Raw genomic sequence first — 15383 nt, 5'->3', positions numbered from 1 at the left:
GCAAATCGAAGAAACAAGTAAGAACAAGATAAAATCAATCTGAATTGCAAATAGGAATGAATACACACGATAAGTTGGGGTTTCGGATACAAGCAGACGGACGGTCTAGCCGACACGCGCGCTGCAAGAAAGTAGCAATGGCTAAACTTTCATCTAAACAAAACCCAAGCAACCCTGAAGGGGTACCTAGCTACTTATAGGGGTGGGAGAACGACCAAGAGGGTCCTAGGGTCGTGCTCCACCACATTGGGGCACACTCCACATGGGCCCTACTTGGGCCGGGGTTCCAAACGAAGTTACAAGCCCAAAGGCCCATGACAGGTGACGCAACACTTTGTTTCTTAATCTGTGGATGGCTTGGATGGAATTTGGTGATGAGGCCAGATCCGTTGGAAAGAGTACTCCGAGAGCTTTCCATCAAGTACTCACGGGCCGAAAATGGAGGTCGTACGCAGATTCGGCGGCCGTTTGAATTCAGCAGTGTAGCAGGTGGCCGAATCTGATTCCAGCACTTGGAGGACTTGATCTTGATATCATCTTGTTCTTCCATGATGTGAGCAATGGTTGTATCTGTAGTAGCCATGGTCACTGATGGAAATCAGGTGGCACATGCTTTATTGGGCGTTAACGTCTTACTAATATTTTACATATAAATAGTTGCTTGTGCAACCCTAAATAATTCTTCATCCATCATCATTTTCTGTCCATCCACCGCCACTACCATTGTTGCCACCACCTCCGCCATCCCCATCATCCGACCTCAATCTCACACATTATTAGCTTTATCATCGCCAGCCTTTTTTCTACCTTCTCCATTTCTATTTGAGTTTTTCTGACCATATCTTGCCATTTTTGCATCGGCTTGGCTTACTATCCTTCTACATGTATCTATGGCGAGGGTGATCACAATTCACACACATCCTCAGTTTTCGCCATTGCCGCCGCTGCAATATGAGAGATTTGGTCAATATAATTTTAGCAAGTAGCTCACTATCCTTTTGTGGTTTTGTTTATTTGGGAAGGTAGGTATGGTGTCACGCCCCAATTTTCATTCGGGATTGAAATCATCGACAAGGCCTCGATATCACACATGGGTACCATTCGTCCTCGCTAGAAGATGAATCTCAGAGGACGAGGATGAAGAACTAGATGAAGAACACATGGTGGCGGTTGTGGTTTCTTGTTTGGTTGTAGAGTAGATGAATGGAAAGGTCTTTGTACATGGTGTTGGTTGTGCGATTCTTTCAACTATGAACATAGGAGATGCTAGCGGCATGATGCTTGATGCATAGTAGTACTACTGTTCTATCTCGAGAGTGATACGGCAACGGTGTCTGTGTAGACAACACTAAAACTAGGACTAGGAGTAGTATATTAGTATGCCCTTCGTCCAAAAAAAATCACAAGATAAATCACATAACAAGTTTAGCCTTGGATTGCTTACCAAAATTTTTGGTAAGAGTGGCTAGGCTAGTGTTTGGTTGCTACCATAGAGTATTCCTCCATGGACTTGCCAAAATCAATCAAACCAAAAAACTGGCAACGCCAAAATTTTGGGTACAAACCCAATAAGTTACAAAATTTTTGGCAGCACCAATATTTTGGTATGGTTGAGTTTGGCAAAGAGCCAAACACACCGTATGATTTGATATGACGTCTTCCCTCTTTGAATTGGGTTCTAACACAATTTGATTTGTAGCTCTAAACTGAAAAGTGTGTGTTTGGTGTTTTCTGTTCCTATCTATCCAGTCAACTAAGAACGTGCATATTTTGTAATGCAGCAATTGGATGGAGCAATGGAGGACACACCAATCAAAAATAGCATGCCAATCGTAGAGATGCATGAGGTACATGCTGAGGCTGAACCCACAGTTGAGGAGATGCAGGAGGCGCTCTTCCAGAAGCAGAAGGAAGAACAGCTCCAGCTGCAGCTGTTTCAACAGGAAGAGGAACTGGAAGACCAACAGCCTCAGGTGGTTCGCTCTCTTTCATTTAATTTGATGCATTCATTTCTTGATGATCATCCAATTCTCATGCTTCATCTTACCATCAACTGGTTGCTGGGGGTCTAATCGTGTTATCTCTTTTTTTAATAAAAGCTCTCTATATGTTGAAATGACCACAACTATCTGAATAAACATTTTGGTTTTTTAGTTCTAATATATTGTGCATATTTGTAGTTCTACTAACTATTTTTGGTATCAGAGAGTTTCTTTTATAATTCATTGTGATGTGTAGTTAGTAAATACATATGTAATATTGCACAATCATCAAAATTTTATATTTCCATTGCACCAAAATTGACCCCTCTTAAGGTCTGAAAGTTTTCAAAATGAAAATCAAATGATCCGAATCGCATTGCCTCAACTTGATAATCTGCTTCCACCCACCCAACTCTGTGTGTGTCACATACACACACACAAAAACAAACAAACATATGTGCCCACACAACACCGAACGGCAACACGTGTCAACAACATACAAACAATCAAACGCAACCTTATATTTCCACTGTACCAAAATTGACCCCTCTTAAGGTCTGAAAGTTTTCAAAACGAAAATCAAATGATCCGAATCGAATTGCCTCAACTTGATAATCTGCTTCCACCCACCCAACTGTGTGTGTGTCACACACACAAACAAACAAACAAATGTGACCACAAAACACCGAACGGCAACACATGTCACTAACAAGCAAACACAAACTAAATGCCGCGGGTAAGCAACCTACAGAGAAGCTCATAGCTCCAGCTAAACTCCACAAACTACATTCCTTTTCTATTGAATTAGCACTATTTAAAACACAATCATTGCGGTGCTTCCTAACGTCCCAAGCCACTAGGGATTATCAACGAGTTCAGTCCTTTGTGCAACTCTTCAGGATACCCCTTGATGGCTTTGCCCCACCATGCTGAGAAAGAACCGGTAGTATTGCATTTGCCTCACTTTTAAATATTGAAGATGAACTGTACTTTGTACCCAATAGTATTGCATTTGTCTCTTTAAAGCCCATGTTTCCAATAATAGATTGTTTTAGTAGTTTTAATGGTGTACATGGTAATACTGCGACATGGGCAATGTACATTAATCCCTTTTTTTTTTGCCAAATTTAAAACATATGGTTGCTGAAATTATCCAAAGTGGCAATCAAAGGTTGACTTTCCTGTCATGTCATCTCTACAGTGGCATAACCCGATACACAAAGCTGGTTAGGAGGTATTGTGATTCATTATTGCAAGTTTAGGTGCTTAAGCTGGTTAGGAGTCACGATCGGTGATCAGCCATTAAAACACCTGTTATTTCCATTATAAGAAACTAAATGAAGCAGTGCCAGCAAAACAGACACAATGAATTTGTTTGCTAAATCACTATACAGTGAGATCTGAAGGATACTAATTATTAAGATTAAATTTGAAAGGCTATAAATTTTTGCTGGTGTGGGTTAGCCAATTTGCACGCTTTTTCTTGAATGTGTCGGCAGGAGGACTACCATGTTAAATGAAAAGGAGAGGAGAAATTAAAAGAAGCCGAATTTACAAGGTGGTACGGGGTACTGGTGGCCCCACTGGATGGCTGATTTAAAATTACATAGTGGATACTTGTGAATAATCTGTCCTAGATAGCTTGCTTATGCTAGAATAGAAGAATGTGCCTCCCCTTTTATCAGTTCACCATGACTAGTGACGCAACATCTTTCCTCGTCTGTCCATGGGCTAGTACAGATCAGGGATATTGTCAACCTGCATGTTTTATAGTGAATAACATAGTAGAGAGGGATTCGCGACTAAAGAATTCACATTTAAAGGGTGTAGGGCTCTTCCATATTAGGTGAATTGATTGTGTCTGAAAATGTACAGTAATTCCTGAAAATGATTTGTATTTTTTAGACTACTTCGTAGCTGACTTTGTTTCGTCTCAGTACATGTCTATTTCTCTGTTCTGAACATGGATGGCTGTCGAGTCTACATTTTCCAGACCTATCATTGGTTTTTCAGGTTCACCCACTGCTATCATATGCAACAAGATTAGTGCTAACATGAGGCACCATTGGAAAGTAACCTGTCAATCGTAGAGGTGTACGAGGTACCTGCTGAGGCTGAACCCTTAGTTGAGGAGGTGGATCCCATGCTGGTCGACGAACCAGCTACAGTAATCTGTGGCACAAGATGACCATGCTACGGGTGGCTTATAGAGTATGTGAGCGAATCCGACACTGAAGAGGAGATGCATGTTCCAAGTCAAGAAAGCTTGTCCTGTAAGCGGAAGCTGGGATAATTTTTCATGGATGTGGTCTGCAATCTGTTGATGAAAAGGTACATACAAAGTTCCAAGTGTGTTCATTATTTTGCTTCTCTTTTTACCTGGTACCTGTGTGTGCTGTTGTGGTTTTGGTATTCCAGCTGCTAATCATCATCTCTTATTGTTTTTAACAGAGTGCCTGGAAAAGAAGAATCAATGTGGTGTGCAAGGCATAAGATATGGCCCTTGCTTTCAAGGCAGTCTGAAGTTGCTTCTGACTTTGCTCAAAACAGTAGTTGTACAAGTATTGACACAAAGCAGCCAATTTGGGTTATTGGACAGAATGATCTGTACTGTTGACTGTAGACATTGAAAACATAGTATACTCCTACATATTTTAATAGGAGGAAAGTCTATCACCGGTCCCTAAACTTATATCGTTGTGTGATCCCGGTCCCTAAACTCGTAAATCGACCGTTCAGGTCCTCAAACTTGTTCGACTATGTCATCCCGGTCCCTAAACTTGCAGATCACTCGTTTAGGTCTTCCAACTTGTTCAGCTGTGTCATCCCGGTCCCTAAACTTGGATTTGAATATCATCTGGGTCAAATAGGACGGTCTAAATACTTTATATTTAAAAATAATTCATAACTTTTTCATGTGAACTCTAATGAAGATAAACTTTATATCAAACTTGTAGCCTGCGACGCGATCTACAACTTTGTAGTTGAATTTTTTTTATTTTAAGTCATTTTTTGTCCCAAAATGTAATTTTAAAATTAAAATTACAAAATCTATAAATATGCAACAATATTTTGGGACCCTAAACAATTTTAATTCAAAAACTTCTCAACTACAAAGTTGTAGGTCGCGTCGAGGGCTACAATTTTGATATAAAGTTTATCTTCATTAGAGTTAACATGAAAAAGTTATGAATTATTTTTTGATATAAAATTTTTAGACCATCATGTTTAGGGACCGGGGTGACACAACTGAACAAGTTGGAGGACCTAAACGAGTGATCTGCATGTTTAGGGACCGAGATGATACAGTCGAACAAGTTTGAGGACCTGAACGGTCGATTTGCGAGTTTAGGGACCGGGATGACACAGCGGTACAAGTTTAGGGACCGGTGATGGACTTTACTCTTTTAATAGATAACAACGTTAATTTTTTTATACGTTTAACCATTCGTCTTATTCAAAAATTTTATACAAATGTATAAGATATAAATCATACTTAGAATACTCTCACAACAAAATAAATTATAGTTACGTAAATGTTTCGAATAAGACGAATGGTTCAATGTGTGATAAAAAGTTAATGGCGTTATCTATTAAAAAAGGGAAAAAGGGAGGTAGTATTAGAGTACATAAGCTCTATGCAACAGGAAATGTCAAATGTGGGATTTAGTTGATCTGTGCTTTGCATAGATAGAACCTGAAAACGTACATTCGGTTTGAATTAGGACCCTTTTCCATGTCTTTCGTTTGTATGCTTCAAAAGTAAAGATATAACGTCAAAGCTAATGAAAATTTCAAAAAAAATAAAAAGGAATTTCCGTTGCCGGGACTCGAACCCGGGTCTCTCGGGTGAGAGCCGAGTATCCTAACCAGCTAGACTACAACGGATTATGGCCTCACTGGGTTTTCTGCTCTATTCTATAGTGATGTGGAAAAGTCTTTACTGCCAACGAATTAATTTTTAACAAAGTCACCATGGATACGAATACTACGTCTACCACAAATATAAAATTAGTATTGTGAGTCTAAAATTTAAAACTTAAACCCTGGTGAGTTGATTCCACGTAAAAAATCTAACCGGTTAAGCTACATTTAATTTGTGATATATAAAACTTGTTACATTGGTCTGATCGAAATATGTGCCTGCCGGAACATAATGGACCTATTGTTTGATTAATGATGTGAAGTTAATATAATACTACCTCCGTTTTTTAATAGATGACGCCGTTGACTTTTTCTTACATGTTTAACCATTCGTCTTATTCAAAAAATTTACGTAATTATAATTTATTTTGTTATGAGTTGTTTTATCACTCATAGTACTTTAAGTGTGATTTATATCTTATACATTTGCATAAAATTTTTGAATAAGACGAATGGTTAAACATGTAAGAAAAAGTCAACGGCGTTATCTATTAAAAAACGGAGGGAGTAGTTGATCTATTGTGGTAGTTGGTTTTTTATTAACTGTAAAATGATATAGATATTATTGGAGCCAGCAGCTGACTACACTATTAATCCTTCTCTTTCTCTTAGGACAAAATTATTTTTAGTAGTCCTTTTGCATTTTTTTTCCATAAACACCCAAACAATTACTAGTTTTCCAAGGAAGATCGAATGGAACATTACTCGATCAGTTTTCATCTTTACTTGTTTCTTCTTCTTTTTTGAGATAAGTTTTTCATCTTTACTTACCATGTCGTTATGTATGTTATCGTAGGCATCAACGATGTGTCGCACAGAAAAAAGAAGGAGAGGCCCAGGGCACGCCTGCCTGGGCGTCATGCCAAGAGACGCCAAGCCCGGTCTTGGCCGGGCTGGCAACGACGGTGTTTTGAGCGTCGCTTTCCCTCATGAGGGCGTTGACGTGATGCCCCATTGCCTCTAAGGGGTTTGCCGGGTGAAAACCCAGTCTCGATTCTCCTTTCAGACCTCAACGTGTTTCCATCACGGTAGCGGTGTTTTCGTCGCTCCTCTCCCTAAGGACATCATCTAGGAGACTCCTAGATGCAACCCCTAGATCTCGGTCCTCTTGTGTCGACACCCTAGATTATATAAGTTGGCCATGTCGGAGGTCCTAGAGGGAGAACGGTTCCATCTTCTCTCTCACCCTCTCTCCCTCAATCATGGATACAGTACAGTTCAGTGTTAGTTGGTAGGGTTGGGTTTTGGGCCTCCTGGTTGCAGTCCCTTTGTTGGCCTAGCGGCGGCTGGTTCGGTGCTAGCCTTCTACTAATACTGTGTCGGTGATATGGGCCTGGGGTACCTGGACTAAGGGGAAGGAAGCCTTTCCCTTCGCTACGCGCCCGGGTGGCCCGGACCCCTCCCCCCTCCCCGGAGGATCGGGCACTCGGCCGATGAGTAGCCAAAAAGCGGCTGCGCATTCCCGGGGGGCTCGGGGTACCTCGTCGTACCCCTCGGGCCCAAGGGACTGAGTCACCCCCGAGGCTCTTGCTCGGCTACCACGTGGCGGCCACATGGAGGCTTGAGCGGGCGAGGGCACCGCCTGCTAGCCGCATTTATGGGCGGCGCTCCAACTGCCCTCCCCCTCACATTTAATGCGACGTGGCAGGTTGCACATCGCCCGCCGATAGAAGTGCGCCAGGCGACCGTTTCTTGACCGGTCTGCGACCCAGTGATGGATGGATGGGATAGTCGGCAGCGCACCCGCGCCCCACCTTGTGTCAGGCGGCGTGGGGGCTGGTATGCCTCGTCCCATCATCTATAGAGAATAGGCGTGTAGGTCGGTACTCCCCACGCGCGTGAGCCCACGAAGTCATCAAGAAGTTATTGCGGAATGACGGGGGATGTCCCCCATGTCAGACGGAGGATTTCGGTGGGGGCCACCTGAAAGCAGCCGCATGAATCGCTTCCGATCCAAGGCACGGAATGCCTTTCGCTATAGGCATGTGGGCCCCTCTCTCAGGAGGAGAGCGTAGGAGCAGTGCATGTGGTATCCCCTTCATCAATAAAAGGAGGACCTTGCCCTACGAGCAAGGGGATGACTCTTGATAGATCGGATTCCAGAAAAGGCCAGCGAAGCCCTAGCTAGTTCTCCCAGGATCCGAGTTCTCTGTAACCATTCGGAAATCAATGCACACACAGGAGTAGGGTATTACGCTCCGTAGCGGCCCGAACCTGGATAATCCCTTTCTCTCGTTTCCTTCACCATCCACCTTGAAAACTTGATTTCCACTGACATACTCCCTCACACAAGAACGCGCTCTTCAGCTCTTGCACCCGGTCCCCCGGCCGAACTCACAGGGGGGGGGGGCGGTGGTCTCACGGCCTCCTGCTAGAGAGGATCACCCCTTGACAGACTGTGTGTTGGAGCTATCGGTGAGCGGGTGGTGGATTTTTTCTTTGTTTTCTTGGTTACGACACTTCAGGATTGTAATCTTGTAATTTTTTCCTGGTGGATTTTTTCTTTGTTTTCCTGGTTACGACACTTCAGGATTGTAGTCTTGTAATTTTTTCCTGCTCTATCTACATGAACTTCGCACTGTCTGGTCGTGGGTCGTTAAAAAAAAGTTGTGGTCGGCTAGCAGCATGGCGTGACGGTGAGCGAGGTCGATGTGTATCCTGGGTCATGTATTTCAATAGATTTGGGGATCAAACTATTTCAATTCCTGGTTATGTGCTGTCGAATTATAACCTTGCTTTTTATGTACTTAGAAATTAAATTGTTAATTCATGAGTTATCGTGTATTTGTGAGAGTTAATATTTTGTATGTCGTGTTTAAATGTGGATTACTATGAGCCTGTTTGGTTAGTGCCCTCACCTCCGTGCCTGAGAAATTTGTAAGCCTGAGTGGCATTCAAGTTTGTAATGTAGGTTGCCTAGTCAGGCAGCCTGTGCGCTTGTTTGGTTGTCACTTGTGCCTGAGAAAAAAAATTTAATTAGATGTTTAATTATTATGCCGCTAAGTCAAGTATTAATATCCAACACAAATTTTTGCATTTAATTGCATCTGACCTACAACCAAATTCATCTAGTGCAACAGATCCCTACACAAATCAATCATAAAACAAAGAAAGGAAAAAATAATCTAAAAACAAGAGGAACAAACAAGGGAAAAAGGAAAAAAAGAAAGCAAAGATTGCACCCAGATTGTAAAGTCGATCTGCTTACTCAACCACGGGCAGAAGAAATCCTTGCCTGGCGACACGATGCCTCCGCACGACGGCGACGCTGCTTTGCGTAGACACCAGGATCAACAAAGAAATCATCAAGAAGAGAAAAAAGAGAGAACAGGAGCAAAGAGATCCCCAGATCCATGTCGCATCCATCAGAATAGAATTGCAAAATCCATGCATCCATCATAGAAGAGCATCTGCATGTGAAGCATGACGCAGCACTCCGGAGGGGTCTTCGTGTGGCTGCGATGGCTTCGTGGGACGGCAACGGCGGCGGCCTCGGCAGCTTCGTGTGGAGTTATCACGGCGGGGATGAGGGGATTATGGTGCTAATGTGTAGCGCGCTGCTGCGCCTGGAGCCTAGGCGACCGATTTTGGTCGTCTGGCTCAGGCTAATTCCGCGCCTGAGTTACATCAGGCCAGGCGAGGTGGAAGGAGCCTCAGGGTAGCAACCAAACACTCACAAATTAGTCTTAGGCATGTCTCCGGCCAGGCAACTTGTTGTCAGGGCAGCAACCAAACAAGCTCTAAACTACTCAAGCAATGCAAAAGTGGCAACATGATGCAAAACAAGGATTACATGTGCAAATTCTATATATATATATATATATATATATATATATATATATATATATATATATATATATATATATATATATATATATAGATAGATACAATCCCTAGGGTGTTAGATCACATTGTCATCAAAGAGCTCCTCGACATATCATGGAGAAGGAAGTATGCATACGTTTGTTTGCTTACTAAAAACAAAGGGCCTAAGGATCGCCAACCAGCGCCAATGATGGCTGTGTGTGTTTACGTGGATAGATCAGAAACCACTTTTGCGCTAGAGGAAGAACTCGATTATCCGTGCACTTACGGATAAAAACAAAAAGCGTAAGGATCTTTTACATCAACCGATGGGTTGCACGGATAAAAACATAAAACGCAAGGATCCTTTACACCAGCCGATAAGGTGCTAGCTTAGAGATGTGCGTGTGTTGGAGGACCACAACCTCCTCTAGGATAAGGGAAGGAATAAAGATTTAAGACTACCACCCCGTTCATACTCATAAAATAGAAAAAAATTGCCCCAAAAAGAAAAGAAAAGGCCCTTGTTCATTATGAAATTATTTATGACAGAAAAAATGGTGTGAGGCAGGCGGACCCAAAAGTGAGGCATGCGCTGCATTTGATAGCAGAGGCATGATTTCCGGAGGTGGGGGTTCTCTTTCGGTTACCCTATTTGGGTTGTCGAGTTTTGGAGTTTGGAGGGGTGAAGAGGAAACTTTCCGTTTTAGGCGCCGTCTTCCTCCGCTCTTTGCAATGCCCCGGCAGCGTCCCAAGAAGGGGGAGCGCCGGATCGACGCCGCCATCGACCACTTCACCCCCATGGGCTACGCCACCGCCGACGTCCGTGCCGTCGTCAAGAAACTCCTCCAGGTCGTCAGCTCAATCCCTCCTCTCCTGATCTCTCCGTCACCACAGGCCCGGGGTTTCTTTCCTCTTTTCTTTTTTTGTTCGATTGTTCTTGGGACCAAGAACCGCGGAAATGGTGATCAAAATTCCACATTTTCTGTGTTCTTGGAGGTGTCCAGATGCAACAAATTAAAGCTCGCGCCTTTCCTTGCTTCTAGGCCCTGTTGATCGATCGACAAGCTAGCCTAGACGATCGACAAGCTAGCCTAGCATTCTTGGTGATTTCTGTTCGTGTGTCGTGGTGTGAGCAGGTGTACGGGGGGAACGACGGGTGGCCGTTCCTGGAGGAAGACTCGTACCGCGTCGTGCAGGAGGCGCTCTTCGAGAAGCAGGAGCAGGAGGATCACCAACAGCAGCCTCACCCTCATCCACAGGTGCTGCTGCTGCTTTACTTCCTTCTACTATTCATCTCTCTCTTGATGATCATCCTATTCATTCATGTCCTCTATTTCCACTTCTGGCTGTCAACTATTTTTATATTTGCTACTACTTACGACTACCAAAGAATTTCTTCTTTTTTAATACATTACAATGTCCGCGTATTCATCAATACATATATGCAACAATCCACATTCATCAAAAAACTTTATTTTTCTGCTCTACCAATAGTAACATTATACCCAGCAAGTTCATCTTCAATTCTTAACATTATCCAACTATTCCTGTTCTAAAAACACCGGTATATCCTGTTGCAATTTCTGAAAAAAAAAAGGCAAGGGGAATCCAACCTAATTAGTGCTTTGCACCCAAATTTCCAATAATATATAGGTGGTTTTACACCTTGTTCTAAATCGGTTTTGTTTAGTAGTTTTGATGGTAACAGTAATACTATGACATGGGCACAATGTATCTGTTTGATTCAAGGGTTGATTGGATCCATGCCATTATAAATATGTCGATTCAGAAAAATGCCACGACCACTATGATCCTACAGCCACTACAATTTATCTATTCGTAGTTGTGCTACCGAAATTCTACAAAATTGGAACTGTACAATCGCTGTCACGTTTTCCATCCATCTCTTCCTTTTTTTTCCCGTTTTCTTTCCTTCTTTCTCCCATCGTCTTCCCGCACAGATGAGTGGCGGGACTGGTAAGCGACAGGGTGTGAGGCGGGACCGCAGCAGGGCATGAGGCGGCAAGGGCGGATATAGTCATAGGTGATGCAGCAGTCCCACTCCTTGGCACGCTCGAGCATGGTAGCGACGAACTCGGTATGCCGCTTCACGTCGAAGAGGGAGCCGAAGTAGATGAGTGCAAGTAGATCCTCAACAGAGGAATTAGCGCCGGAGGAGGAAGGAAGGCGCAACGGTGGATGGGGAAGGGGCGGGGTGGGAGGAGAGCTCCTCGGTGAGTGTGGCGGCGAGCGGGGTGTGCATCCACTCGTCAATGAGCATGACGACAACGGGCTTGGATCAGAGCACCTCCTCATGCTCCTTGTTCAGCTTCCTCCCGTTGGTGAGCGATTCCTCCATTTGGAGGATCTTTTTGTGCTTCTTCCACAGCGCGTGGAGCCGTTTCGAGACAACACTAAGGATTGGCCCGTCGATGGCCTCAGCCGCCGCAGCCACCACGGCAGGGGCCGAGGAGGAGCTGGTGGAAGAGGTAGCCATGGGTAGGGTTTTGGGATTTGAGCTTGGAGATGGAACGACGAGGGTAGGGAAGAAGGGCAATCGGCTGAGGCCATGGGGTCCACGCGGAGCTCCATCGCCGGTGGTGTCGCCTCGCCTCAGCTCCATCCAGATCTGGTGAGAGGGATAGATTCTCTCCTACCCTTTCCCCTTCCCTTTTTGCCACCGCCACCACCGAACCGCCGAGGTCCCGCCGTCGCTCGCAGGTCCCACCGCCACTTGGGGCTCGTCAGTGCAGGAAGAAGACGGGAGAACGAAGGAAGAAAATGGAAAATAAGAAGAGATGGATGTAAAACATGAAGGCAGTGGCACTGTTCCAAATTTGTAAAATTTCAGTGGCACGACTACGACTAGACGAATTGTAGTGGCATTTTTCTGAATCAACATATTTGTAGTGGCATGGATCCAATTAACCCTTGATTCAATCATTATTACAGTGACCAAGTTTTAGTAGATGATTTGAGGTCTCCTAGTTATTGAACATCATGAATTTCACTTCGAATTCTGGGCCTCGATGAGCTTGATCTGTATTTTTTTTAAAAAAAAATTGCTTCATAGCTGCACCTGCTGCTGCCATTTTTTTGTTCTCAGAACATGCCCCTTTATCTGTTGCAACTTGCAAACATAGATCGTTCAGGCTCTTCATTTTCCAGACCCACCCTTAGTTTTTCAGTCACCCACTGCTGCCAAAGACATCTAGTTCTCAGTGTGAAGTGCCTTATTTGATAATTTGAGAACTAATCATTACGATTTGATATGACGTTCTTCCAGTTCGAATTAGGTGCTAATACAACTCGATTTGTAGCTCTAGACTGAAAATTGCTTGTTCCACGGTTTCTGAAAATTACAATCAATGCGTAGTGTGCAATTATTAAATGGTATTGGCGTGTAATGCAGCAATTGGAGGAGGCACCATTGGAAGACAAGAGCATGTCAATCATAGAGGTGCACAATGTGATGCCTGCTGAGACTGAACAACAAGTCGAGGACGCGGACCCCATGCTTGTTGACCTGCCTGCAGTTGAAGCAACTCTGCCCCTTCCTGAAGCCAAAGTAACATATGGCACAAGGAGGCCCTGTTATGGGTGGATCGAAGAGTACGAAAGTGAATCCGATAACGAGGAACAGCCTGCCAGATTGATTTGTAAGAGGAAGCGTCCGAGTAGATGGGATGTTAAACCCATCAACTGGTGAGTTCTCGACATCTGATATCAGCTGAGCATACAGTATTGTAATTCAAGAGGTTATGAACTAATTTGGACAAGCTCCTTAGTTGCCTAATATAACCTCTTATTGCAGTTACAACTTACAATTTACAAGCATGTCAGTAAGGTTTATAAGCATCTTTAGCCACGTCTGCAGCTAGCATCTGATCTTAAGTCCTAACTAGGCTGTTAAGATCCCGGATTGTGATTAGATAGTTGTGACGAGTGATGCATGATGCATGATAATTTCGGACAGGCAAAATCACGTAGCAATGTGCTGCTGAAATAAGTTTGTGGTGATCAATCTGTGACACTTTAGAAGCACTGCACACTTTTAATGCTGGCTAGTACTATTCAGTAAGACCTGAACTGTAGGTGTTCCATTTTTTTTTCCTATGGGTTGGTATTGTAAGGTACTGCCTCCGTTTCAGGTTATAAGACTTTCTAGCATTGCCCACATTCATATAGATGTTAATGAATCTAGGCACACATATATGTCTAGATTCATTAACATATATACGAATGTGGGCAATGCTAGAAAGTTTTATAATATGAAAAGGAGGAAGTAGTTGTTTCAAAATTTCATAGATAGATGTGATGTGCAGTTTGTGTGGAAGAAATACTACTGATCTTTCACTGTGCATGTTCCATTGTTTTGTCTTCCCACTTGTGTGGGGTTTAATTTTATAAATTAGAGCTGAGAACTAACCTTTGCCAATCCCTTTGTAAGCTTGTATGGATTGTGAACGAACCAAATGAAACTTCAGTCGCATTCCTATTGTAACCACTAATCGCCTCTTGTTGTTTCTAACAGATTATCTGAAAAGGAGGTGACAAGGCAATGTGGCTGCACAGGTGGTATGCTTAACCCTTGTTTTTGAGGCATTCTGGATGTGCTGATTTTTCATAAGTTTTGTATTGTACACAGCAGTAACAGTGGAAGTATTGATGCAATGTAGAGACTTTAGGTTATGCATGGTTGCATGCCAATTAATTTGCATGATGGTGTATGCAGACAGAGACATGATGGTTGATGTATGCAGAATCTATTCAAGTACTAATGTGGATTTTTCATTGATGCCTTCATAAATCATACTACCTCCGTTTCAAAATATAAGGAATTTTGGACGGATGAGACACTTCCTAAAACTATAAATCTGGACATAAATCATAATGTTATTTGGTTTTCCTGGCTGGATGTTGTTTGCATAACCTAGCCGTGGCACATGCTTTGAGCTGTGCCTTAGACAGAATGATCTGTTGACCGTAAAGCATAATACCAATACAGCAGGAGAAGAATGATTGTTTTCTTAAGCTTGAGATAGTTATGCCATAGAACAATTTTCTGTTTTCTTAAAGCTTTATAATTTTTCTGTGCATTTGATTTGATGGAGTGTGAATGTGTGATAGCACGAAAGCCCTATTTCACCCAAACGCCCGAGCAAAGATAGCACGCGGGTTCGGAACTTGAATGACAAACATGGATGCTGAAATTGCCCTCTGAACTCTGAACCAGAAAAACAAAAACTTGGACAATTCTTTGAAATCAGACAAGGATTTGAGTCTTGTGAAGGCAACAGTGATTCTTTATGTTGGGCCAAAACACATAAATTCCGTTGCCGGGACTCGAACCCGGGTCTCTCGGGTGAGAGCCGAGTATCCTAACCAGCTAGACTACAACGGATTATGACACAATAATTTTGTGTTAGAATAATTCCTCAGAAATTGGCATCTTTTCACGTTATTACCGACAAATGACTGTATCAGTCGACTGCAACAAGAAAATAGCTAAGATTGGCAGAAACAGACTAGCTTAGTTTTACATCGTTAGCTCAATCGACCCCGTGTCTGTGTTTTATTATACTATTGTCAAAAACATATGAACATTGTTAGCTCACTATTCGCAGCGAAAATGCGGATCAAACATAAAGTAGCGGTTTCTAGTATGTT

At 43.0% G+C, this 15383-nt stretch overlaps 1 protein-coding gene and 2 non-coding genes across 3 annotated transcripts; 1 reads left to right on the top strand and 2 right to left on the bottom strand.

The window, feature by feature from the left end:
- Positions 1–5797: 5797 nt before the first annotated feature.
- Positions 5798–5870, bottom strand: TRNAE-CUC (transfer RNA glutamic acid (anticodon CUC)). The gene has a single exon. It is a non-coding gene; the product is annotated as a tRNA-Glu (tRNA).
- A 4388-nt stretch (positions 5871–10258) lies between these two features.
- Positions 10259–14521, top strand: LOC127785115 (uncharacterized). Its single transcript, XM_052312538.1, has 4 exons — positions 10259–10562; positions 10850–10972; positions 13126–13418; positions 14248–14521. Coding segments are annotated over exons 1-4 (654 nt in total). The 5' UTR covers positions 10259–10325; the 3' UTR covers positions 14249–14521.
- A 523-nt stretch (positions 14522–15044) lies between these two features.
- On the bottom strand, positions 15045–15117 carry TRNAE-CUC (transfer RNA glutamic acid (anticodon CUC)). The gene has a single exon. It is a non-coding gene; the product is annotated as a tRNA-Glu (tRNA).
- Positions 15118–15383: the final 266 nt, after the last annotated feature.

The sequence above is a fragment of the Oryza glaberrima genome, chromosome 9 (assembly GCF_000147395.1).
Source record: "Oryza glaberrima chromosome 9, OglaRS2, whole genome shotgun sequence".
In the NCBI taxonomy this organism is placed as follows: Eukaryota; Viridiplantae; Streptophyta; class Magnoliopsida; order Poales; family Poaceae; genus Oryza; species Oryza glaberrima.
This window is presented reverse-complemented; position numbering and strand designations above follow the sequence as displayed.